Source organism: Chelonoidis abingdonii, chromosome 1, assembly GCF_003597395.2.
Source record: "Chelonoidis abingdonii isolate Lonesome George chromosome 1, CheloAbing_2.0, whole genome shotgun sequence".
Taxonomy (NCBI): Eukaryota; Metazoa; Chordata; order Testudines; family Testudinidae; genus Chelonoidis; species Chelonoidis abingdonii.
Window position 1 is genome coordinate 196902649 of NC_133769.1, and position 27137 is coordinate 196929785.

The 27137-nt window shown below is 43.2% G+C and overlaps 1 protein-coding gene across 4 annotated transcripts in view; it reads right to left on the reverse strand.

Moving 5' to 3' along the window:
- The window catches only part of APP (amyloid beta precursor protein), a 384911-nt gene that overhangs the window by 119447 nt on the left and 238327 nt on the right, over positions 1-27137 (reverse strand). For 2 of the 4 annotated variants that reach the window (XM_075073299.1, XM_075073298.1), the window contains exon 7: positions 25866-26033. The exons of the other annotated variants lie outside the window; for them this stretch is intronic. In XM_075073299.1, coding sequence (XP_074929400.1) covers positions 25866-26033 — 168 coding nt within the window. The remainder of the gene's footprint in view (positions 1-25865; positions 26034-27137) is intronic. 4 annotated transcript variants of the gene reach the window in all.

The following is a 27137-nucleotide window of genomic DNA, read 5'->3' on the forward strand; positions in this document are numbered from 1 at the left end:
TGGGGGTGGGGCTGCTGGTCCACCCTGCTTCCAAGCCCCCACCACTAGCTCCAATGGGCTGCTCTTCCTGCAAGCAGTGGACAAAGCAGGGGGGTTGCCAAACAACATTATAAGGGAGTATCGGGCAAGTTTAAAAACGAGCATGTTCTCTAATTGATCAGCAACGAAACAACATTAACCGGGATGACTAAGTGAAGAGTTACTGTACAATTTCTTTTTACTATTTTTATTTTAAACTCTCCTGTTCCTTGCCAGAAACCCCAATGTGAATGGAATGTTAAGTTATACAATTACAATGACAAAGAGTCAAGAAATGCAGAAGCTGTAATATTTTCTACTCTTGGAGTCATTATGTAATTATGATGTAATGTAAATATAGCCCTATAATTCAGTCACCTACGCACATTCACCCACATGGTTAGTAGCCAACATACATTTATTAATCATAATATTTTGTACATATGTAGTGTACAATAGTTCTTACAACAATCCTGTGAGGAAAGTAAAAAGTTATTCCCATTTTACAGATAAGGAAACTGAGACACAAAAGATTCACTTACTTGCCTAAAATCATGTAAATCGGACAGTTTCAGAGTCAAGATTAGAACTCGGGAAAGTCCTGACCCCTGATTCTTTCCTATGCTCATCAGACCAATCTGCCTCCAGTTGTCACATCACTAAACATAAATTTCACCCACAAACATACAACTTACATGGTTTTGCTGGACGCCCATGCTGTTTTTATTACAAAACTTTCATAGAGTGTCTTAAATTTACAAGATGCTTTACAAATGTAAGACAAGGCAAATAATTTGTGTTAGATTAAGGACATTCCTGCTATGGTACTGTGTTCTCTATTGAAAAAATGTATTAGCACTGATGAATTCCAGCTATGATCATTTGCAACTTCAACTGAGTGAAGAGAAAACTTTTTGTGTTTTTCTTAAATCACTTAAAAATGCAACTTTCTACCTTTGTGGTTAATGTTTGTCACAATCATATTTGATTTCCTCCATGTATTTCTCTTTACTGAAACTACAGTTAATAAAACTTATTAAAAATGAAAAAAATAAAATTAAAATATGTATCATGAAGAAAAGTTTTAAGTGGAAAAAAGCAATTGGATGAAATAATTGTGCAATAAAAAAGTATACAAATTTAACCTTTAATTTATTGCACACAAAAAAGATCATGGGCATTTTGAATAATATAAGATCAATCAGGCCATGTATACATTTAAGGACAGATTTTCAAGAACTCTTCTCCCATGTAGTTGTCTAAATAAGAGGCACATTTTCAGAAGTGTTCAATACCCAGTTTTCAGTGGGATACTTATGATCAGATTTTCTAAAGAGCTCAGCATATTGGGTGCTGAGCTGTTTGGAAAATCTGGATCCAACAGTGTGTGCTGGGCACTTGAAAAAAAAATCTGGCCGCTAGTTATGTACCCTAACAAAATTCACACCTGTGATTCTTCACTGATGCTACTCCACCCATGGCAGTAACCGTGGAAGTTGTAGCTAAGAGACAGATCAGACTTTTTACCAACATGTCACCTAACCCTGCTCAGAGCAGGTACCACTGGTAGAAAATAACAGCTATGAAGTTTTCTAGCAGAGGCACAGCCAATGTTGCTGCATCTAACAAACAATGCAGATCAAATTTACAAGATTGGTGGACCGTATCCTGAAACAGAGTTACACTGAAAAAGTACATAGATGTCACCAAGATACGTAATTGAACAACTGCTCCCAGTGAAATGTTGTAGCTAAGAGGGATAAAGCTACCCATGTATATATAAGCATAGGAACATCAAGAAGGACTAAAGGTATGGTATTACCTCTGTATATGGAATTAATGAGATCATTACTAGTATACTTTATCCAGCTCTGGAGTCCAAAGGATGTTGAAAAACGAACAAGGGTTCAGAAAAGAGCCACAATAATGATTTAAGGTCTAGAAAATGTGTCTTATATAAAGGGACTTAAGAAGCTCAGTCTGTTTAGTTTACCCAAGAAAAGGTTAAATAATAACAATCACAAGAACCTATATAGGGAAGAGATTTCTGATAACAGACCGTTCTTTAATTTAGCAGAAAAAGGCCTAATAAGGCCTAATAGCTGGAAGCCCAAGCTAGATAAATTCAGATCAGAGATAAGTTGCATATTTTTAACAGTGATGGTAATTAAGCTTTTTTTGGGGATGGGGTCTGGGGCAGAGTGGGGGTCAAGGGGGGGGGGGGGGGGCGAATGTACCCAGGACACGGTGGATTCTCTTTTATTTGAATCTTTAAACCAAGACTGGATGTCTTTCTAAAAGATAAGCTATAGCTCAGCCACAAGGGAGGGGTGAGGTTCAATGGCCTGTTTTATGCAAGAGTCCTTCTGGTCTTACTCTATTAATCTTATCTGCTGTTGCTAACAGAACTGGTGGAACTGCAGCAGTGCAGAACATCCAACATGAACCACCTTACTGCTGTCGCACACAATGCACCACATACACAGGGCATAAGCATCCCTGCAAGCATTGAAACATCAGGAATATTTGCAGTTATCCCAGAGTACTCCCTTAGGCAGCTGGCATGATGCCTGTAATATACGTCCATTTGCACCTATTCTCATTTTTGGTTTGTTCCATTGCTTTCTTTGAACGGTCTGGCCTACCCAAGAAGTTGTGCATGCATTTCAAAGGGCAGAATCTATGCTGTGCTATGCACCCACATTTGCAACCAGGATGAAAGAGTCACCAGTAACCTCTAGACCCAATGCCAGACCACATGTGGCCTGGTATCTATTAAGACAAGCACTGCTACCTTTGGATTCTTCTGCCTGAGTAGCTAAGGAGCCCGATTTTATCTTTTTTGTCTTCAATTTTTAAGTTTTAGCTCTGGTCTCTCCTATTTTATTTTCCAGATGAAAAGTGATCTAGGTCAAGTACTGGAGCAAGGCCACCTCTCCAGATGCTTTCGTGGGGCCCTGCACATTCCTCCTCACCTACCTAATGCAGTGGAACCTCTGTGGCATACACAGACAGTGACAAATAGAGGCTGGTGAGAAATGAGAACATCGGAAGCCTGCATATAGCCATTAGACCAGTGACCCATCTAGTACTCTGAGCTGTCAAAGGCATCATTGAAGAGTGAGCTGGAGCACTGTGAAAGTCAAATGGGAATATCACATGAAATGATAAAGCTAACACATCAGTGCTTGCTGTCAACACTAATCCAGCACCAATCCAAGCAGAATCCCAGTAGTGGTGTGAATGCTTGGCACCACTGATATTGTGTGGATGGGTGGTATGTTACAGGTGCACTAGGCATCTGCTAAGCTTAACATCACCATGTACAAATATCTGGAGGGTATAAACATCAAGGACAGAGAGGAATTATTTAAGATTGTACAGAAAGTTTAATTAAGAGTGAAGGAATTAAAGTGATCAAAGGAAAAGTCTAGAGTCTATTAGAACAGAATATAAACAGTGAGGTTCACTAGAACATAGAATAGCCTCCCAGTTGAAAAGGGAAAAGTTTTCTTGCTTGTGTGATTTAAAATTAGCACTCGCTTACCTGTAGGGAACAATCCTGCACTGTCAGTGGATGAATAAAATAATTTAAAAATAACAGGCAGAACACCAGTTAATCTGGTAAGAGAGACTAGTAAAAACTTGCTTTAAAAAACAGAGGTCTGCTTAAAAATTAAGGTCATCACGCAATTTATTTATTTAGTGTATTCACAAAGTCCCAAAACAATGATATGAGAGTTCCCCACTTACATCTCTCAAAGAATATCAAAACTCACAGAGCTGGACTAATAGCAGTTTAAAGATTCCGGACTTAAAACAATCAACAGCAACAACAACAAAAAAGACCATGATGAAGAAGAAACAATTACAACAGTATCGCCCTACTCTTACATAAGCAGACATATTTGTTAAAATCCTTAATTGCTCCCGTTCTTGCAAGTTTTAATTTTCGTTTGAATAATTTGGGGACTATAAATGATAGAGGTGTATCACTTTTTTTCCCCCAGTACCAACAGCAAATGTTCTTGGGTAGACATAGACATTAACAGCATGTATGAACACCTTAAGGATTTTTGCAATCTGTACTCACTTTATGAAGATACTAGTAAATAAATGGAAGCTTCCATTTTCTGTACTTTGCACTCCATCAGTTAAATTAGGTATACTGAGTATGCAAAAGCTACTATGTGAAATCTGAAAGAAAAAAATGTGTGCAAACTTACTGGATGGCAAAGGAGAAAAGGGCTTTTTTCATATGGCTCTTTTCTTCATTAATAATGCCTATGAGATTCTTTATAGATTCCTGAACAGGTGGCGTAGAGGATACAAGCATTAGTTTTAATATAATAATAAATAAAATAATAATAAAAATAATCATAATAATCTAAGCTTCCTGGAAACATAGGTTTAAATCCTAACAGGGCCAACTGTGCCCCATGCCTTTTGCAGTTTATGGAGTCTTTCAAATATGATAATAAAATATGCCCTCCCTTTTTTTAAATAAAGTAAGAGTGCCCTTGGGAGTTAGACTAGATGACCCTTGCGGTCCCTTCTAACCCTATGATTCTACAAAAATTTCCCCATCTCCAAAAAGTTTTTCTGAAAGTGCTGATAAAATGGACTTACGTATAAGTGCCAAACACACCATTACAGAAAGACTTATAAGCAGTACTTAATTTGTGCCAAGGCTTGCGAGGGCTGAGCCTTGGTACCTCTAGGCTTGGCAGTTCATAGTCCTGGAACCTCTGGGCTTGATGAATCTGTTATGAAAGTAAAAAAAATTGCTTGAGCCCTGGCACCTCTCTCATTACAAACTAAGCCTTGCTTCTAAGTACAGTATGCCATGGAAACAGCACTTAGGTATTTATGAATACAAGTACAAATATAAACGCTTGTACTTTCAACTCCTGCATTTTCTGCAACTGTATGGTCCATATATGGACAGCTACATAAATAATATAAGCACATAGGGGAAGAGAAAGTAAAAGATGTGCATATTGGAATTGTTCTTTCAATGCAGGGCACGGAGAGGTATGTGTCTGCTGGGGCCCAACCAGAATCCAGGCCAGTTGAGAGGGATGTGATTTTCTCTCTCTCTCTCTTTTTTTTTTTTTTTTTTTAAGTATTTTGAAAAAGCACTTGCAGATTAAAAAAAGGTTACTTATGCTTTAGGTATCTTTAAAATGTACTTAAATACAAATACAGAATACGTAAAATACAAGCACAGAGTACTTCAAGATACTTAGGTAGACATTTAAGTACACGGGAACACTGTCTCTCACACACATGTATAGCCACTCTCCCATCCACAAGATAACTGGATTTCACTGGAGCTATACATAATTTGCGAAGTGATGAACAGTAGTATACAACATAATATAATATTCAGTGAATGAACAGATTACTTCTGAAATGCAACCTATTTAACTATATCATCTACGTAAGACTATGGCCAAAGCTTTATGTTCTGTGAACAAAAATTTTGCTGTAAAAAGATTCCAGTCCTTTTCTTTAAAAAAAATCCCAATTGTCAAAAAAACCCAAAAGGACAAAATGTATAAAATTTAACCTAACTTCATATTCACCCCAGATGGTAAAAATGTAGATGAAATGGAATCGAGCATTAATATCAACAAATGTCTTAATGGGAGTTCAGGATATTATAAAATGGGCAGCTGAAATAGAAGGTTCTAACAAGGACAGGAATTTCAAATTGTGAGTATAATCAGCACCATTTAGTGCTCTGAATTTATCTGCACATTTCCCTGTATAGAAGTTCAGTCACATCTCAGATCTTCCGAACCTCAAACTTAATTTTAAAAAATATCAGTATCTGCACTGGATAACTGTAACAAGACTAGTGATAGGCAAGACTCAATAAGTTCACATAAGTATCCTGAGGCTCTTATCCAAGCCTTTTAAATGCTCCTTCTGAGTGAAAATCTAATAGCCCTCTTGTTATCTTTCCCTCCCCTGCAACTCTCCTTGTAAGGAAGAATGTTGATTCACGTGGTATAAACGAAATTGCAGACATGTTTGGAGTTGAAGACAGGAGATTTTCTCATAGCCAAAGAAAAGGATTTGGTTTGGTTTGGTCTGGATTCCTCCCCAAAGAGCTACTTCCTTAAAGATGACTTCAGTGGAGGGAGGGGGGAGAGACAGAACTGAAAACATACGGAAAAGACTAAAATACATAGTAGGTTTCTTGGGGAATTTCTCCTGGGTTTCATTAGAAATTCAGGGCTTGTCTAGTCTGGAAGATTCTGTGAAAGGTGGAGAACTAGTGAAATGATGAAATCAGAAGAGTCAAGATGCTGAAAGCTGAGCAGATGGAGGAGGAGGAGTGAGAAGAGTTTTGAGTCACACATGTTTAAAGAGCGTTTTGAACATATATTCAACTCTGACTGAACACTCTAGAGAAGGAATGTCTTTGTTAAAGATCTCTTTTTAAATTATGGTGCAGAAGCTCACAGTAAACATCCCTGAGATCCATAAAATTCCTCCAGCAAAACAGAGAAGACTGGACTTGACATACTTTAGAGTGGTCAGGACAAAAAGGAAGTTACCTCCAGAATCATGTGTGCGTGCACGCACACAGCCACACACACAAAGTCAACCCTCTTTCAGATGTTCTTCATATGTCATAGAGAAGTAATAAAGGCACATTTGTAAAAATTCCTTTGTAGATCACTTTAAGAATAAAATATTTCACTGAAAGAACTATATGATATTGGCTAAGGGGAGAAGAGACACGGCAACCAGCTTCTTCTTCCTCCCCACCTCCTTCCAGACAGGAAAAGACGGTTACTCACCTTTGTAACTGTTGTTCTTCGAGATGTGTTGCTCATATCCATTCCAGTCAGGTGTGCGCGCGCTGCGTGCACATTCGTCGGAGGAACTTTTACCCTAGCAACACTCGGCGGGTCGGCTGGGCGCCCCCTGGAGTGGCGCCGGATATATACCCCACCGACCCGGCCACCCTTAGTTCCTTCTTGGCCGGCCTACTCGACAGTGGGGAAGAGAGGTGGTTGGGCTAATGGATATGACAACACATCTCGAAGAACAACACAGTGTACAAAGGTGAGTAACGTGTCTTTCTTCTTCGATGGGATTGCTCATATCCATTCAGTCAGGTGAACTCCCTAGCCTACCTAGGCGGGAGGGGTCGGAGTGAGATTGGCAGTATGTGAACCGCTGTAGCATCTCTAGATTGCTGAACCAGTGCGTAGTGCGTGGTGAAGGTGGTGGACCGATGACAAGTCGCTGCAATGGCATATCTCTGGATAGGCACATGCGCCAGGAAAGTGGCTGATGAAGTGACCTCTTGGTAGAATGCGTCATGAGATGGCCCGAAGGGAATATGAGCTAAGGTCGTAGCATGGCGGATGCATGCTGTCACCGAAAGAATTCTCTGGGAGGAGACTGGCAGGCCCTTCATTCCGTTCCGCGATCGGCCACAAAACAGCTGGGGAGACTCCGGAGCTCGGCCGCTCAATATAGAAAGCCGCACATTAAGGATGTAGCTGCTGCTCCCGCGAAAAGAGTGGGCTTCGGAAGAAGACCGGGAGAAGATGTCCTGCGTTTGTATGGAAGGCAGACACTACTAGGGAGGACTGGATGAGTCGCGTTACTTTGTCTTATGAAGACAGTGTACGGCGGGTCACAGGAGCGCTCTCAGCTCAGAGACCTGCCTGGCCAATGAAATGGCCAACCAGGAACTGTCTTCCATGACGTACAGGAGTGAGCAAGTCCGCTAGCAGCTCAAGGGTGGGTGCATATGCATTAGTCTGTTCAGGACCAAATTGAGATCCCAGGTAGGGGCAATGGGCAACGTACAGGGGGATAGAGGTGCTCTAGGCCCTTAATGAACCGAGAGACCAAGGGGTGGGAGAACACGGAGTGACCACCCTCGCCTGGATGGAAAGTGGATATAGCCGCTAAGGTGCACCTTCAGAGAGGATGTCGCCAGAGGGTCCCTGCTGCTTAAGGTACCAGAAGGTAGTCTAGGACCGTGGGAATCGAGGCCTCCGAGGGAGTAACATCCTGTGTTGAGCACCAGCAAGAGAAGCATTTCCACTTTGCCAAATACGTAGAGTGGGTGGAAGGCTTCCTGCTACTGAGGAGAATATGCTGTACCGGAGCGGAACAGCGGAACTCCGCTGTGTTTAGCCATGCAGGAGTCACGCCGTGAGGTGGAGGGCTCGCAGGTCTGGGTGGCGAAGCCTGCTGTGGTCTTGCGTGATCAGGTCTGGAAGGAGACGGAGGGGAACAGGAGTGGCCACGGACAGATCTAGCAGGGTGGTGTACTGGTGCTGTCTGGGCCACGCAGGCACCATCAGGATCAGATGCGCTTTGTCCCTGCGAAACTTCAACGGGACCTTGTGCACCAGAGGAAACAGAGGGAAGGCGTATAGCAGGTGGTGCCTGCATGGCAGGAGGAATGCATCCATGATCGACACCGGAGAAAGACCCTGAAAGGAGCAGAACACTCCTGGCACTTCCTGTTCGAACAGGAGGCGAACAGATCTATGAGGGGAAATCCCCACCTCCGGAAGATCGAATGGATGACGTCCGGCCTTATGGACCATTCGTGACAGCAGAAAGACCGGCTCAGCCGATCCGTTAGCGTGTTCCGGACCCCTGGGAGAAAGGACGCTACCAGGTCTATCGAGTGGGTTATATAGAAGTCCCAGAGTCGAATGGCCTCTTGACACAGGGGAGAGGATATTTGTTGATATAGTACATGGCCGTTGTGTTGTCCATGAACACAGATACACAACGGCCGTGAAGATGTTGCTGGAACGCCTGGCACGCGAGGCGGACTGCTCTCAACTCCCGGATGTTTATGTGGAGCGTCAGCTCCTGGGATGACCAAAGGCCCTGGGTACAAAGGCGACCTAGATGGGCCCCCCAACCGAGGGATGACGCATCCGTCATTAAGGCCAGCGACGGCGGCTGTGGATGAAATGGCATCCCTGCACATACGAGGGATGGAGTTAGCCACCAATCGAGGGAGCGAAGGGGGCTTGGGGGAACTGTTACCGGGATGTCTATAGGGTCCCTGCCCGGGCAGAAGACCGAATGGAGCCACGTTTGAAAGGGTCGCATGCGGAGCCTGGCATACTTAGTCACATAAGTACATGCGGCCATATGTCCCAGCAGGCTGAGGCAGGTGCGAGCCGAGGTGATTGGGGAGGCCTGCAGACTCCGGATGATCGAGACGATCGTCTGGAAGCAGGGCTGAGGCAAGTAGGCCCTGGCTTGAGCGGAGTCCAGGGTTGCCCCTATGAAGTCCAGCCTTTGTGTAGGGACCAGGGTTGAGGAGGAGGCCCAACCAGGAGAATAGGTCCGTGATTATGCCGACATGCTGTCGGACCTGAGTCTGACAGATCCCCTTGATGAGCCAGTCGTCCAGATACAGGAACACATGTATCTGCTGCCGGCGGAGGTGGGTGGCGACGATGGCCATGCACTTCGTGAACACCCTCGGGGCCGTGGAGAGGCCAAAGGGAAGGACTGTGAATTGGAAGTGCTGGTGGTTGGCCATAAAGCGAAGGTACTTCCTGTGCGGCGGAAAGATGGCAATATGGAAGTACACGTCCTTCACGTCGAGGGCGGCATACCAGTCTCCAGGATCCAAGGACGGGATAATAGTTCCCAGGGAGACCATGCGGAACTTCAACTTGAGCATCCATTTGTTGAGTCCTCGCAGGTCTAGCATAGGTCTGAGGCCTCCCTTGGACTTGGGAATCAGAAAATAGAGGGAGTAAAAGCCCTTTCCCCTCTCGACCAATGGTACCTCCTCTATGGCTCCTGCGGCGAGGAGAGACTGTACCTCTTGTAAGAGGACTTGCTCGTGAGAGGGGTCCCTGAAGAGGGACCGGGATGGGGGGTGGGAGGGCAGGGATGAAGCAAATTGGAGGTGGTATCCTTGCTTCACCGTGCGTAGAACCCAAAGGTCCGAAGTCAGTTGGGACCACGCCGGGAGGAAGTAGGAGAGATGGCTGGAAAAAAGAGGGAAAGGATCCTGTCCTGAGACTGGTACGCCGTCCCCAGGCGCACCTTCAAAAGTTGGACTTAGGCCCCGATGGTGCCTTAGAGGGCCCGTGGTTTTGGCCCCCTTGAGGACCAAATTGGAGTCTACGGTCACCCCGCCTGCACCTCCTACTGAGGTCCTGTCTGTTCCGAGGCAGAAAGTACAGGCGGTGGGGTTGGGGTCTGAAGGTTCTACGTTGGGTGACAGGGGTATGCATGCCCAATGAGCACATGATGACCCTATTATCCTTCAGGCTCTGCAAGCCGGGATCAGTCTTTTCTGAGAACAAACCCTTGCCATCAAAGGTAAGTCCTGGATGGTGTACTGAAGCTCAGGAGGCAGGTTAGAGACCTGGAGGCAGGAGATACGCCTCATGGTGATGCCAGAGGCCAAAGTTCTGGCTGCCGAGTCGGCCGCGTCTAGGGAGGCCTGGAGAGAGGTCCTGGCCACTTTTTTGCCTTCCTCCAGGAATGCGGTAAATTCCTGGCGTGAGTCCGGGGGTGCAGTTCGGTGAACCGACCCACCTCCATCCAGGTGTTATAGTTATATCGGCTCAGTAGAGCCTGCTGGTTGGCCACTCGGAGCTGTAGAGCCCCTGCTGAGTACACTTTACAACCCAAGAGGTCCATCCACCTAGCCTCTTTGGACTTTGGGGCAAGCACCTGCTGGCCATAGAGCTCCCTTTCGTTGACCGACTGGACAACTAATGAGGAGGGAGGAGGATGAATGTACAAGTACTCTTACCCCCGAGAGGGTACCATGTACTTTCTCTCCACTCCCTTTGCCATCGGTGGAATGGAGGCTGGAGACTGCCAGAGGGTGTCGGCAGTGGCCTGGATAGTCTTGATAAATGGCAGTGCAACCCGGGTGGGAGCATCCGCGGTCAGGATGCTCACTACGGGGTCCTCGACTTCCGGGACCTCCTCCACTGGGAGGTTGATATTGAGAGCCACCCTGCGAAGGAGGTCCTGATGGGCCCTGAGGTCTATCGGCGGAGGCCCTGATGATGAGGTCCCCGCCACCGCCTCGTCCGGGGAGGAGGAGGATGATACCCCAGGAATGAGAGGGTCCTGGATGGCCTCTTGCTCCTGGGAAGGTTCCTGCTCCAGCTGGCCCGGGGAGTCGGGAGGATGGGTTGTGTGCTCTTCCGACTCAGCAGCGGGGGGGCGGGAAATGGTGGCCTCTAGTGCCTGATGCTCTGAGGCAGCAGAGCGGGTCTGGGCTAGGGGAGCACCCTGGGCTTGATGGTATGCCCAGGGTGTCCAAAAGGACCACTGTTGAGGCCCTATGTCCTGAGGATGCGTGTCCTGAAAAACCCCCGTAGGGACCAAGCTGTCTGAATGGGAGGATACGGACGTCTGTCTGGACGGCCATGGAGAAGCAGAAAAGCCTGGAGCTGAAGTCCCGACGGATCTCGCACCCCGCGACCGTGGGGACCGTGCCGGTACGCAGAGCGGTATCGAGAACGAGACTGGGACCTGTGACTGGAGCGGTGCCGGGAGGTCGACCGGGATCTCGAGTTTCTGCGGCGTGATCTGCTCCGGGAGGTGCGGTGCCTGGGTCGGTGCCGGGAACTGGAGCGGTACCGTGAGTAGCGGGATGGGGAGCGAGAGACTGACCTGTGCCGCGAGTCCGATCGGTGCCGTGGAGAGGAACGGTGCCGGGACTGGGAGCGGCGTCGAGAGTGGGAGCAACGTCTTGACCTGGAGCGTCTGCGGGATCGTGACCTTGAGCGGTGCCGGTCCACTACGCTGACAGATGGCGGTCTGGTCAGGGTCGGCTTGCCCATGGATTGTAGTACCCGCACCGGCGGTGCCGGGGTTAGGGGCGGTGCTGCATCGGTAATGGCGATCAAGTCTCTCGCCGCAGAAAATGTCTCCAGAGTAGACGGCAAAGTGAGTTCTACCACGGCAGGTGTCGGGGAGCTGTCAGGCGCCGGACTCAACGGCCCTCGCGGGGCTGGAGTCAACGGTGCCGGTTTAGGCGGTGCCACAGCAGGTATTGGTGCCGGGTGGTCCGACCTAGGCGCAGTCTCTGGCTGCGACGCAGGTGTCGTCGGCGCCTTCTGAGCCTTCGCCGTCTTCGACCTCTGAATTTGTTTAGTCAGTGACTAAAAAGCTTTGACCTAAATCTTACATTGATGATATAGTTAATTATATTGCATTTCAGAAGTAATCTATTCATTCACTGAATATTATATTATGTTTATATACTACTGTTCATCCCAAGTCATTTCACAAATTATATACAGCTCCAACGAAATCCAGTCATCTTGTGGATGGGAGAGTTGCTATACGTGTGCATGACAGACAGTGTTCCTATGTACTTAAGGGTACACCTCAGTATTTTAAAGTACTCTGCATAATTGTACTTATGTATTTTAAGTATTCTGTATTTGTATTTAAGTACATTTTAAAAGTACTTAAAGCATAAGTAACATTTTATTTTTAATCTGAAAATGCTTTTTCAAAATACTTAAAAAAAAAAAAAAAAAAAAAAAATCACATCCCTCCCAACTGTCCTGGATTCCGGTTGGGTCCTGGAACCCACTGTGGGAGCTTCAGGTTCTGAGTTCAAAGCTCCATAACTTTTGGGCAGACATAATAAACACTTGTTGGGCCTGAACTGGGGCACTGCCCCAAAGCCACCTCAAACTTTGGAGAATTACAGAACTGACTTCTGGAGCTGGGGAGCATTTCCTGTTAAAGTGTGTTTACTGAAGAACTCAAACAACACGTGTTGAAACCTGAGTTCAGGGCTATGTACTATTCCTGTAATGGTGGATATCACGATCAATATCAGCGTTTGGCATTATCACAAAAGATAACAAATTTCCAATACTCCATCCAATAGGCTGCCATATTGAGATGAAATTTAAGGGACACAAGAATCACCCAAATTAAAACTAGGCTAGGACACCCAGGCTAATGTATTTTCTATCGGAAAAACAGCCATTGTGTCTTGAGGCCAGATTTTCAGAAAAAGTATCACTTGCATTAGAACTGATCATATACATGGAGATTCGTAAATTACACATTAAAAGGAGTCATGACTAGGTCCCATGTATGAAACCAAACTTTTAGTTCCTCTCCATCTCCAACTTCAAAAGGTTGCTGTACTTCTAAGGAAACAACAAAATGTCACTGAAGTAGGCAAATGTGTCCGAAAAAGGTTACAATGGCACACAATTGCCATAATTTCCACATTACAAAAAAGAAGTGAGGCCTTTGTGACTGAAATATCTCACCTATATCTCTTTTTCAAATATTATGCTTTTCATGGGTTTTGTTTTAGAACATTCATGAGTTTAACAACAGCGACATGCAAGTACAGTTAAAAGTAATGGTGTCACACATCCATTGCTCCCTGAAAGTCCTTTCTTATTAACCGTTGTTTTTCTTCTCCTGTTTTTATCATCTTACCTCCTGTCCTGGCTCAAATGTCTTGTTACAAAAGTCTTTACACTGATTCTCTCATATTTATTCAATTAAATATTCTACATGTTAATTACACATCTTATCCTATGAATTTCTACTGATTTGGACAGAAACATTATTAATGGTGTATGGATGGAAAATTACTTCATATTTAATGCTTTGGAAATTATATTTACTTTCAAACTTACTTTGTAAAGCTTCAGCCTGTGAAATGTTACAGTTATATACCACTGCTGTACATCACAGCAAGGTAGAACATCCAAAGAAAATACAATTTGAGAGGAAGTTCACTACAATTCTGAGAAAAGCCATTTTTGGGGAAGAAAGTTTACCTTTCACACACTATTCACTACCCAGTGACTGTCCTGGCATTGATAGTCTCTTCTAGATAGCACAAAGCTAACTTTCTGTGCAACATCTCTAAGATGCCACCTTTCCTATTCATCCACACAACAAAGCTAAAACTGTCATTCAGGCTCTCATCATCTTGCATCTTGATTACTGCAATGTTATCTTACTCCTATCCACTCAGAATGCTGCTGCAAAGATCACTTTCCTAGCCAGTTGCTTTGACCATGTCACTCCTTTTGCTCACTCCCCATTTTCTATCCCATCAAACATAAGCTGCTTGTCTTCACTTTCAAGGCTGTTCATCAGCTATCCCCACCCTACTTATCTCTCAGATATTACTGAAATGTTGTCTTCCACCTCATACCACCAGCCTCCATCACCCATGTGTTACATTTTCTAAGAAGCCCCTTCGTGCTTTCTCCCATGTTGCCCCTCACGTTTTGGAGGAGCTCCTCAAACATTTGCAAAGCCACCTCATTATTTACTTTCAAATCCCTCCTCAAAAAACTCTCCTTTGACGTGATGCCTAAAACAACCTTGACAACGTTAAGGCTGCTGAGTGTGCTGAGACCTACCAGGCTGAACAATACTGTCTCAATACAATGGGGCCCTGTGATGGTCTTTGGGGTACCCCAGAATGAAAGTCACCTTGTTACCCTCTGCTTTTCACAAGAGGAGGTCTTTCCTGTGGTGACTGGGTGTTAGCCAGCCCTGTCTTTGCCTTGCAGATTAACAAAGAAATGTACCCCAGTTCCCAAATCCCCTTGAAGTATACCCCTGTGACATCCAGCCCTTGACAGGGGCTACTTACAGAAATTACAGATCCTCTGTTCCCAAGGCTGCCAACTTTCTAATTGCCCAAAACCAAACACATTTGCCCCACTCCTTCCCTGAGGCCCCATGCCTGCACCGCCCCTTCTCCGAGACCTCACCCCGGTCACTCCAACCCCCTTCCCTCCATTGCTCATTCTCCCCTACCCTCACTCACTCACTCATTTTCATCGGGCTGGGGCAGGGGGTGGGCTCTGGGAGGTGGTTCAGAGCTGAGGCAGGGGGTTGGGGTGCGGGATCCAGGAGGTGCTTTCCTCATGGATCCTGCATGGCTGGCATGTCCCTGTGGCATCCTGGCACAGAGGTGGCCAGGGGGCTCTGTGCACTGCCTTTGCCCGTAGGCACCACCCCCGTAGCTCCCATTGGCCATGGTTCTGGGCCAATGGGGCACCCAGGGACTTACCGACTCTTCCGGGAGCCACACAGAACCAGGGCTGGCAGGGAGCCTACCTTAGCTCTGCCGAACGGACTTTTAACAGCCTGTTCAGTACTGCTGACCAGAGCCGCCAGCATCCCTTTTTGACCAGGTATTCCAGTCAAAAAACGGACACTGGGTAACTATCTGCTCTCAGTGCAACGTACCCCATTTTAACAGTTTTATCTTAAATCACTGCTCATGTGTAATGCAGAGCACTTGTGAGCACTTATAATAAAGCTTCTTTTGAAACAAGAGAGCATGATGGAAGCAAATGGTTACAATGGAAAACAAAATTACAGAACATGAACTAAGGTCTACGCTTATTAATAGTTGCCTTTCCTATTTAATAAAGTAGTTTCCCCCCACACAGGTCAGTCTGTTGCAGGCTTCACAGGAACCGTGATCCACTCTTTCTTGGAAAACATTCCTGCTCAACAAGATGGCTCCTCAGTGAATGGATGCAGAGTATCTTTGTCTGCCCTGTCATATACTGAATCAGTCTTTTGCCTTTATTCTCAGACAGGGTGATCTCTGTCTCTTATGGTGTGCCTTTTAACCTGTATGTGGTTTTGATTATTTGCAATTACCACCTGTGAAATGCAAAAAAAAAAGTACTCCCCCTCACAAAGCAAGTCCACTGCAACCCATACCCCCAACCACAATGTAACTCCGCAACACCTGCACCCTTCAACAGCTACTTACACAGTATCGAGAGAGAGAATACAGATAAAATGATGTTATCAATCTTCTTTCTTAAATTGCAAGAGTGGGAACACTACAGCATCTTTAGCTGGACACAGAAACTTCTGACTTTAGATATCCCTGTGTATTGTGATGATAATGCAAATCTTTAGATCCACATACAAAAATCCCCCGGCAGATTAAATAATTTTTTTGGCAACTAGCAAATCCATAAAAATATTGCTCAGGCCTGTCAAATACCAGCCAAATGGTAATCCTAGTTTGGGGACGGGGCAAGGATAGGCAACTGAACAATAAATTAGATAATCAGCCAGCCAAGGTGGGGTGACCACTCCCTCCCACTTGAATGGGTCATGACCAAGACACATGGTTACCTGGTGACTAACTTTTACTCCAAGACCATAAAGGCATAATTAAATAATTACAATAGTTACATTATTCCTTAAATACTACCAGTACATACATCTCGCAATGATTATGAGCACAGATAAGTTACAAGCCTTCAGTAGAGACTTCACTAGCTACCCTTTATGGATAAATACTATGACAACAGTGTATTCGGTGTAGTGAGTTTGTCAGGTCTGAGACAGAGCTGCTTACAGAGCACAATGAACCCTTTTGTCAGTTAGCCCCAATGGGCCTTTGCACCACAGGTCTGGCCATGACCAGGGCTCCTAGGCACTAAAATACTACAAATAATAATATTAATAAAAAAGTGGCTACACTGGGAAAGGAATTAAGGAAAGAAAAACTGCCTCAATTTAGGGAAAAAATGGTAAAATACAAAATCCTCCCTCACTTGTGCTAAATATCTTGAGATTACTACTAAGAAGGGAAGGATGCAGAAGTACTTCAAGCATTTACCTACTGCCACAGTACTAAAGGATGGACAAACCCCTATAAAAATATCTTTGATCACTTATACAGAAAAATAAATTCTTATTTGTAGAAAATTTCCAGGCAAACTAAATTATTGATCAGAATCTGAGAAGCTTCTATTTGTTCTAGCCATGAAACTTGGTCAAAGTCAATTCCTATAAGTTGTAAAGGATGTTGTTAAAATCACTAACATTAGATCAAACTCTTGCCACAACATTATGCATGTTCACTTCTCTGTATTGTTGCTATTGTGAATACTACTAATCCATCCATTGCGCATTCTAAAGTCAAAAAATCTGAATCAGTTTTGAAGTGAAGTTTCATACCCTATGCTTGTTCCATATATGAACAAGCCATGAGCCCAACTTATATTATTATAGTTTTAAATGGCTTGTCTCATGTACACTGATTACTTATACTCAATAAGTCAACTGTGACTAAACTGCCATGGCAGGTAATATACAAAAAAATAAATGTATAGATAAGATTCATTGGAGGACAAATCTCGAATAATTACAACAGAGAGACCTACATTCTTGTGATTGTCCCTGAGTCTCATCTTGCTAAAACTGGCATCAACTTCATGAAGACATGTGTTCTGTCTGTTTCCTGTGCCAGAGAAACAGAAGTCAGCAGCGTCAGGCAATCCACACAGGAGAGAGAACTGCCTCAGAAGACTTTTCTTAAGCTAACCCCCAGAGTCAGTTTGACCCTTCTCTTAAGAGTAGAGAGAGTGCCTAGATAATAAAATCGCTCTTGGCAGATTATACCTGGGGACTGGTTTAATATATATTTGCAATAAATTTCTTCATTCAAATTGAAGACTTCACTCTCCCAAGGGGGAGCACAGAGCTGCAATGTCAAGCTTAGAGTCATTTACAAAAACTGTTAGGTTTTAGGGATTTAAAATTTTAGCGCTGGACTTCTATAACTTAAATTACGCTCTCGGGAATGCCATGGTGAGTTAAGGCTGCAGCTGGCTGACTGTGATGAATCTTTCCCATCACAATCTGTATTGTCAGAAAGGCACTTCTTGGATGGTGCAACTTGCAAGCTCTGCTGCTTGTATATAGCTATAGTCCTGCCAATTACCCTATAAAACTCAAGAACAGTGAAAGGGCAATGCCATCCAGGGCAGATAAATGTGTTCTTCCTCATTTGCTTGTTTTCTGTCCTCAAGCCTGTTACCCGACCTCCATCTGTCTGGAGCACTCATCTGATAAATAAGATGGAAAGAGCCATTTAGTTCTTTAACTAAAAATTACATATATTTTGCCCACTCTGTTTACACAAATGCAGCAAAATATTTCAACTCCTTAATGCTAAATATACTCTGGATGTTGACATGGACATTTAGTTGTCAAAACATTTTACTACCTGTTAATTAGAGGGATGTCAAAAGATCCCAAACAAACAGCAAATGGATCAAGAAATTTACTGAGAACAGAAAATTATGTAGTGCTGTTTTACAGGGTTTTCAGCATTTATTCTTGAAAGGGGTAGATTACAATGTGTGTTATATTTGAAGACACATTAAACCAGATACTACATAGCATTGTGATGTGATGTAACACAATTTTCTTGAAGTTTCACTAAGGAGCACAAATTCAAAGTGTTTTAAGAAATATGCTCTTGTCAACAGACACTGATGGTTTGATGCCAGTTTTGAAATCAATGTGAAATTAGCCTATGAGAAGAGTAACAGATTAAGACATACATGTTACACTATCTACATCTTGTGCATAATAGCATAGTAGATTTGAAAATAAAATACTTTGGTTTATATTGTATCTTAATTATTCAACAGATGTTCCTTAAAATAAAATTAGGGCCCTAGCAAATTCACGTGAAATCTTGTCTCCCTCCGTGAAATCTCGTCTTTTGTGTATTTTTACCCTATCCTATACAGATTTCATGGGGGAGGCCAGCGTTTCTCAAATTGGAGGTCCTGACCCAAAAGGGAATTGCAGGGGGAATCACAAGTTTATTTCAGGGGCATCACCGTATTGACACCCTTGCTTCTGTGCTGACTTCAGAGCTGGGCAGCTGGAGAGTGGTGGCTATTGGCCAGGCACTTGGCTCTGAAGGCAGCACCCCACCAGCAGCAGCACAAGCAGCAGGTGTGACAATACCATACCATGCCACCCTTACTCCTGCACTGCGCCATACCGCAACCCCCCCCCCCCCCCCCCCCACAATAACCTTTGTGATCCCCCGACAACTCCTTTTTGGGTCAGGACCCCTACAATTACAACACCATGACATTTCAGATTTAAATAGCTGAAATAATGAAATTTACTATTTTAAAAATCCTGTGACCGTGAAATTGACCAGAATGGACTGTGAATTTGGATGATACTTATTTTAATTTTCCCTGCCTCAGATTACAGATTAAAGCCAAAATATATACCACTTACTAAATACAGTTACTGCTTAAATTGACGTAGATTTAGCAAGTTGATTAATTTTACTATTTTCAATATATATTGGGGGGACATTATTCAATTTACACTCCACCCAAAATCCCATAGTGACTGGATGTTTCTTCTAAAACGTACAGCAATTGAACAGTTAATGTTGACAATCAAAATGGTCATCATTAGGCTTTAGAACTTACACAACTGAAAAGAATGAGATAGCTGGGCAAGTTCCATTGTTTTGGCAGTCTTAGCAGCCCAGCCCAGGAGCTAGATTTTTTCCTTTTCAAATGACATGTTAAATTCTTTAGAAGTTGATGGTGTCACCAGAAAAATGATACTGAGGTGTATTGCTGAATACGCCTAAATTGTTGGTATGCCAATTCTTGAAATGGGACTTACGATGTCCTAAGTCTCTCAGGCTCTTCTCAAAACGAAATTATCCAGAGTTTGAAAGAGAGTCTGCATTAAGCAAATCTTCACAGCAAGCATCGTTCTTTAAGACTAACTGGTGGGACCCTTCAGTTTATTTGAAAATGGATGATTCCTTTGCTAATGCTAATATTCAGCCTTGGTTAAGATTGGTCAATGCTACTGGAGGTAAATATCAGTGGATATTTTCCCTAATAAATAACATTTGACAGCTGACACCTATATTTTACTTAAGAAATAAACAATCAGAAAACTGGTTTTTAGTGAGCAAGGAAACGTATATGTTAATGTGATCTTGACTCCCTTACTTCTTTGAACAAAGAAGATATGCAATGTATTAAAATTTCTCAAAACCTATTTTCAAAAAAAGAACAATTAGCAACAACAACATGGTTGTACAATATATATGTCACACATATTTGGCTTAAAATCAAGAACAAATGAAATATAGACCTAAGGATTTAACGATATTCTGAACTCACCAACTTGCAAAAGCTGGAATTACTGCAGGGACCTGATAACAGCCTGTTATATTGTATTCCATCTTTGTTAAAGTAAGTTAAACCTAATGGAGAGGCAGAAGCCTCAACTCTGAAGTTCTTTGCTTTCGAGGAGTTGGGCCCAACTGTTAACGTTATTCAGAAAAGATATATATTAAATAAGTGTTTATGTTGTAGTCTTAAGGACAGTTTAAACAAAGAAAATCTGAAATCAATAAACCAAATCCTATAACTGGTGAATTTATGGTATAATGAAAATTTAGAATTGGCTCCTTCAGAAATGGCTCCTCTGGTCTATTTTGACAATGGATATTCACATCAAGGTCATTTAATCTGAATTACTCATTTGACAGATCCTAATGGCTCCTCTGAAGTCACAATGGATACTAATATAGTGGAAATTTAAGTACTTAAACTTGCATTGTACAATGTGTATGTTTTGGATTGAACATCCTTGATAATGATCAATACTGAGGGTACACATGCTCTGGAAGGCTAAGAGAATTGGTGACTGGTATTTAAAACCTTTAGCCTCTAGGTTAATGGATCAATTCCAGCATAGTTCAGTGGTGAATGAAACCATGAGTTTTGCAATCTGAGCCCGTTCCCAGGAGACAAAAGTCTTTTTGACAAAACGCTGTACACTTGGCAGACCAATGATATACAGAGAAGCTAAGGATTGGAAGAACATAGGTTGTCCTCTCAGATAAAGGCTATGGGACATTAGCAGGGTAGTTGGGGGGCGTGGGGAGAGGGGAGAGAGATGCTAGCCTTGCACTATGGAGACGGTGGCCCTGCACCTTTGCAAGTCCCACACAAGTTCTGTCAGTTTTGTCCTGTGTGGTCTTCTCTCCATTCAGACTTGCCTCATCTCAAGAGCTGCCATACATCCTGGCTTCTCAGTGAATCCTCATATCCTTCTGACCCAGCCCTCCCCGCATGTTGAAACAGGTTGATATGGAATCAAACTCACTGTGATTGAACAATGAGCCTAATGGATGCTTAGCTGAATGGGCAGGCAACTGCTGACCAGTCTGCTTTGGCATCTGCACATATCCTACCCTGCACTAGAGATGAATTTTTACGGAACATTGGGATTTTTACGGAACATTGGGGGGAAAAACAAAAACCTGTGCCTGGATGAGAATGAAGGACAGAGTAAATGAGTGAGCGTGCGTGAGTATAGCATAGAGAACAAGGGGGAAATAGGAAGGTGTGAGTTAGGGAAGGAGAAAGAAAATGAGAGTAGATTGCAGGAGACGGACGGGGAGGGAAGAATTGGGTATCCAAGTCTGAAAATCTGGTCACCCTACTGTGGATAACGAAATCAGACTTCAGTCTCTAGAGCTGTCAATTAGAGAACTTTCATGAGCAGTGAATTTACACACAGAAAAAGACAATGCACAACTGACCCTTATAAAACCTCAATTCTGAAATATTCCTCATTTTAAAAAAATCTTCAGGCATCAAATCTGCATTATGGAATACGAGATTGGATTTTCTCCCTTCCCACCAAAAAATGCCTTCTCAGAATTCCCAAATAGGAATTCGCTGTCTTCACTGAACTAAAACCATATTATAAATAGAAACCCAGGAAAGCATGTGTCCATTATAAACTCTATGGGTTTTTTTTTTTTTTTTTTCTTCCGGTTAAGAGAGAAAATTATTTTCCTAATGGATTGGATTTATTGATTAATTTATTTTAGATCCATACCGATTCCTCTCTCTCTCTCTTTTAAAGCACTGTGCAAAAATTGCTAGGTTAACCATTCTAGAGATACAAGCCTTTTATCCACAGAACAGGCAGAGTATAGACAACAACAGGAAAAACTTCTCCATGCTTTCCCGCCAATGAGGTGCAAACCTGATCTAACTGGACAAATCTGAGGGTGGAGGGTAGTCGCCAGTCCCATTTAATCCATGGCCTCCCTTCAAAGACCATAGACATGGTCACCAATTGCGTTGGTGGGTGTTCTACTATGTGGACACCTGCTCACTTGCAAATGGACTAGAGCCAACTCATTCCATTTAGTTCATGGAACAAGCAGACAGCTTTCTGCCATGACTGACCTGTGCTGGATTCTACCAGGTGACCTAGAGAGGAAAGGATCCACATTCCATTATCAATACTCTTGAGCTTGAATTCTACCATCTTTTTCAGATGGTCTCATAAAAGAGACCAAATATTCAAACATTTGCTCTTCAGTCACAGATGTCTCTTGGGCTGCTAAATGTTCAAACTCTACCCAAATGTACATGATTATTTCAGGATATTATAGAAATAATTTTAAGATCACAGTACAGATTTAATTTAATTGTACTTTCAACCAACAGCATCTTTCCCTGTACTCCAGTTGACAAGGTTGCTTAAACCAGAAATAAAAATTGTAATTAGAAGCTTTAGGTAAGAAACTAAGGCCTCATTCTGCAAGCTATTCCATATGGACAGACCTTGGCCTGCACAGAGCCCCAATGCAGTCAAAAGGGTTTGGACACAGAGATCCACCTGCTTGCAAAACTGGTACCTACCACAACATTCTAAAGGCGTAAAGTGAAATGTGTTTATAACAGTATTTTCCTGATCCTACAAAATCTCTCTGGTCTCACAGTAAGGCTGAGAAGTGCAATGTTTACCATGAAAAGCTCAGCATTTGCCAAAAGATGCCCATGTTATTTTTCACTCTAACTGGCAGGGGAAAGTGTGGAATCTCATATTTCACTATGTAGTAACTGCAGGCAGGCAGTGGTTTTTAAAAAAAATAGAGATTAATGTAGGCAAGTTTCAAAATCCTCTGCTGAGTGACTGACCATACAACAAACCCACAACACGATTCCTACCGCCATTTTCAATTTGGATTTCACCTTGCTGCACATTAACTATGCAGAAGAAACTGATTAATGAACTTCTCCTGGCAAAGGCACTCAGATATCATGGTGGTAGGTGCAATATCAGATTTAGACAGTGATTGGAGAAAGCTATACATTTTCTTTAACTTCTGTGCTGCTACGGACAATCGATGCTCCTGGATTATCTCTAAACCTGTGCAGGTGAGTCAGGTTCATTCCTATCATGGTACATCTCTCCTATTCAATAACTAACTTCTTATAGTTATTTTTCTGCAACAAGACCCTTCCTCTACAGACTCCCACAAGGCTCAGTTTCTCAGATCTCTCCCTTGAACAATTTCTATCTTGGTCATCTCATCTTCAATCTTAACTGCCATTTAAACTGATGATATTTGACTGCATGTGTTGACATATTTAATTATTCCTCCCTCTGTCCACCCTCTATGCATGTAATGATCAAATAAAACCATGATTCCATCTCTGTTACCTGAAGCTAAATGTTTCAAAGTTAGAAATACTTTTCTAGGGGAAAAGGAGCATACTCAATAGCAGAGGAGGATTAAGATTTATTGGAACCCTGGGCACAAAGAACATTTGGACCCCCCAACATACCCCCCTCACCATGTGGCCCTGCCCCGTGCTCCTCCTCTTCTCCTCAAGGTCCCCCTCCCTACTCCCCCAGCCAGGTTAGAAGCCTAGAGCTGGGCCATGGTAAATGCTGGCCAGGGAACCTGGGACACTGTGGGGAGTCCCAGACCCTCCATCTGCCCTAGGTGGCACGCTCTGGGGGGAGTGGCGACATGGTCCAGGGGCTGCTCTTGGGCATCTTGGTCCCTGTCCAGGGCAGGTGGAGGGTCTGGGACTCCCCACAGCAGCCTGGGCTTCCTGGGAAGCTCTTACCATGACTTGGCTCCGGTTTCTGGCCTGGTCAGGGGGTGGGGCCTTGAGGGGAAGGAGGAGGAGCAGGGCCACAGTTCCAGTGCCAGTTGGGGGCAGCCCCCCACTCCTACACAGGTTCTGGCGCTCCTGGAGCCCAAAGAATAAATTCATCTGTGGTGGGAGAGGAGCACTGACAGAAGATGCTGCTAGTTACATGGGCTGCTTCTTTGAATTGGGCACAAGGTTGCAGCCATTTTACCCTACTGTGCATGGAAACATCCTGGCAGGGGTGTGGTCTGAATTAGACACCTTGCTGCAAATTAGCTTTCTCTGTCCTTGCCTTTCCCTGGCAGCTGAACAGTGTTGGCAGAGGGGATTTGCTCGCTCTTTCTGTCCTCCCATTGCCACGGTGGCTTCTCTGCATGATGTCAATAATGCTGGGAGAAGCAAGCCCTGAGTTCAATCACCCCTCCTCCCCACCTCTACATGGCAACTCTCCACAGGCTTCCCAACTCCCAGCTTTTCCTGGCACCAGCATGGAACATACAAATACAAAACTACAAGCACATCACTCATCCTCAGAGGCTCCATTAATATCTTATTCAGTTCAGGACTCGGTTCAAAACTGCATTTTAATTCTTTTTTGATAAGTACTCTGAATTTGTTCCATCCTACACCATAATTCTTCTCTCTTTCTACTATTCTTATCCCACTTCTCTGGCACCTGCCTCCTCCATGTCCTTCCATACAATCTTGCCATTGCTGGCGTGGACTCCTCCTCTGCAGCTTTTATCTGAATCCCTCTCCAACTCCCTACACCTCTTGCCACTTTCCACCCCCAAACTCACTCACACACACTCTCACCTTTGTATTATTTAAAGCTTTTCTGGACACCATTCGTAGGATGTTCTACAAAATTAAGTCATGGTGGGTTCCTGCCAGTCTGGCTGCACTGCTCTTTTCTTGTGAGCAGGCTGGATATTGAAATATGCAATCATTCTTGTATATTTCATTTGTAAATGGAGGATATAATTCCTATAAATAAAGCAGACAAGGGGCTGTCCATAAATTATGGAACATATTGGGGGCAGAGGGTCCTTGATTTTGGATGCTTGTTTCAGTGTTACAAGGGGTAGGTGGGCCTTGAAAATTACCAAAACATATGTTACATCATTTATGGACAGCCCCCAGGCAGAGGAAAAGGGACAGTACAAGAGGCTCACAAGCCAAAACACACCCAGATTAAATGTCATCTTTGATTTATTAGCTTCAGTATTCCTCAGTGGGGGACAGCAACGCTTCACAAACTGAGGACTCACGAGCGAGTATTCCTTCTTCATGAAAGTTAATCATTAAAATATACGGTTATTAAACATAAAACAGGTAGTAATTAATTCATATTAATGTGCATCATCACACTTGAAGACCTAAACCTCAAACAGCAAATCTGTTTCTTCTTTTCCTGTACAAATATATGTTTCCAAGTTACTTATTTACACACACACTCTAACAGCCAGCGTCCAAAGGAAAGAAGTGAATGCTTAATATTTAAGCGTGGAAACAAATATCGTGACATTTTGATTTGTTTGTGTTGCTTTGATAAAATAGGAACTCAAGTAAGGAAATACAACATAAAACAGCATTTTCATGGATTAGATATTATAAAACTATTTTAACTCACTTAAAGCTTCACTAACAACTGGGTATAAATTTGGTTTTGAGGGGTTTTTTGCACATGCATAATACATGCATGAAGACAAACACACAGACACAGAAATGTAAATACACTTTTACAGAAAGACCTATATGAAACACCGTAGCTGTATACTGCCTTGTTGATAGAAACGTTAGGATGAAATTTTCATTCCCTAGTTGCAAGATTCTTGCATCTACAACATAGATTAAAGTCGTCATCCACTGTCATGCTGGATTAGAAAGACAGACATTAATGAGCAAACACACTCTATAGAACATGGGCAATTATAACATCTTGACAGAAATATGGTTAGTGGTAGCACAGGCCCACCCCAAGGATCAGAAAAGAAATCTGTTACAAACAGCAGAGTCAGTGGCAAGAGAGAGAAAGACTGCTACAGGCTTGAGAGGTCCACTTACTGACGCTGCCACAGACTGCCATGCAGTATTCCTCAGAGTCAAAGTTGTTTCGGTTCCCACCACATCCGCCGTAAAAGAATGGTGCACACTTTCGTTCAGTCACATCATAGTACCAGCGGGAGATCATTGCTCGGCATGGACCAGTCTCAGCTTGTTCAGAGCACACTTCTAATTATAGGAGATGTGGAGGAACTACATTTAGCATGAAAATGGTATTGTCTTGCTTTTCATCTACACAAGTTTACTTACATGTTCTAACTCTTGCACATTGGCTAGAAAATGGATGCATCAAGGAAGCATCTCTCTCTTTCACAAAGCAATTCAATTACTACACTTTAACTCACTATCTATAAATAGTCTCTAAAACAATGTATTCTCATCTGGATTAACACAACTAAATCCCTCCTGCTCCACACACAATTTTTGTACTTGTATATCTATTTTGGGTAGTGGCGTGATTATTTACTGAAATAGTTATACTGGTATAGCCCATAGTGTGGACAAAGTTATACTGGATAAAGTTGTCTTGTGGTTCCCCATCTCTTATCAGTATCCACATGAGGGATGCTCTATCACTATAACTATACTGGTACAGTTAAAGCAGTACAACCTTTGTGTGTGGACAAGCCCTTAATTGGAGTTTTGCCCACGAGGAAGTTTGAATAATTGTCTTTGGAAAAACTCTTGATGGCAGGAAACATCTACACATCAAACTATTAAAAAATACATCTAAAACACTGAGATTTCTTGGCTTGTAAAGAGGATCTATATAAATGATACAGGGAGTAAAATTCCTTCCATACACATATACAATCATTTTGGTTGAAACTCCCTCATGTTTACAGGCTCAGCGCAAGGCTTATATACCACTTAAATCTACAAAAGCCCTCAAAGTAAGATTTAAATGGTGCGTCGGGCTGATTTTCCTCCTTACTTTACATATCAGATGACAGTACGAAATCTGCGTTGAACATACATCATGATTTGTGTTTCTCAGTTTTCAGTGGGAGCTAGACCAGTCACTGTATTTGCATGAAAATCTGTGGGGAACTGAGTTGTACAAATTAAGATCAAAGAACAAAAAGTGAATGCAGGAACTCTGTCCTTAAATTGGAATTCAGCCCATCACCTGGGTACATATATAACCCTTTACCAATAATGTTCCAAACAGGAAAAACAACGTTCACATTCCGCATGCTGTATATCATTTGCAAAAAATTGTAGAACACGAAACACCAGTACTTCCTCCTCTATGCTTCCATCAAACACGGG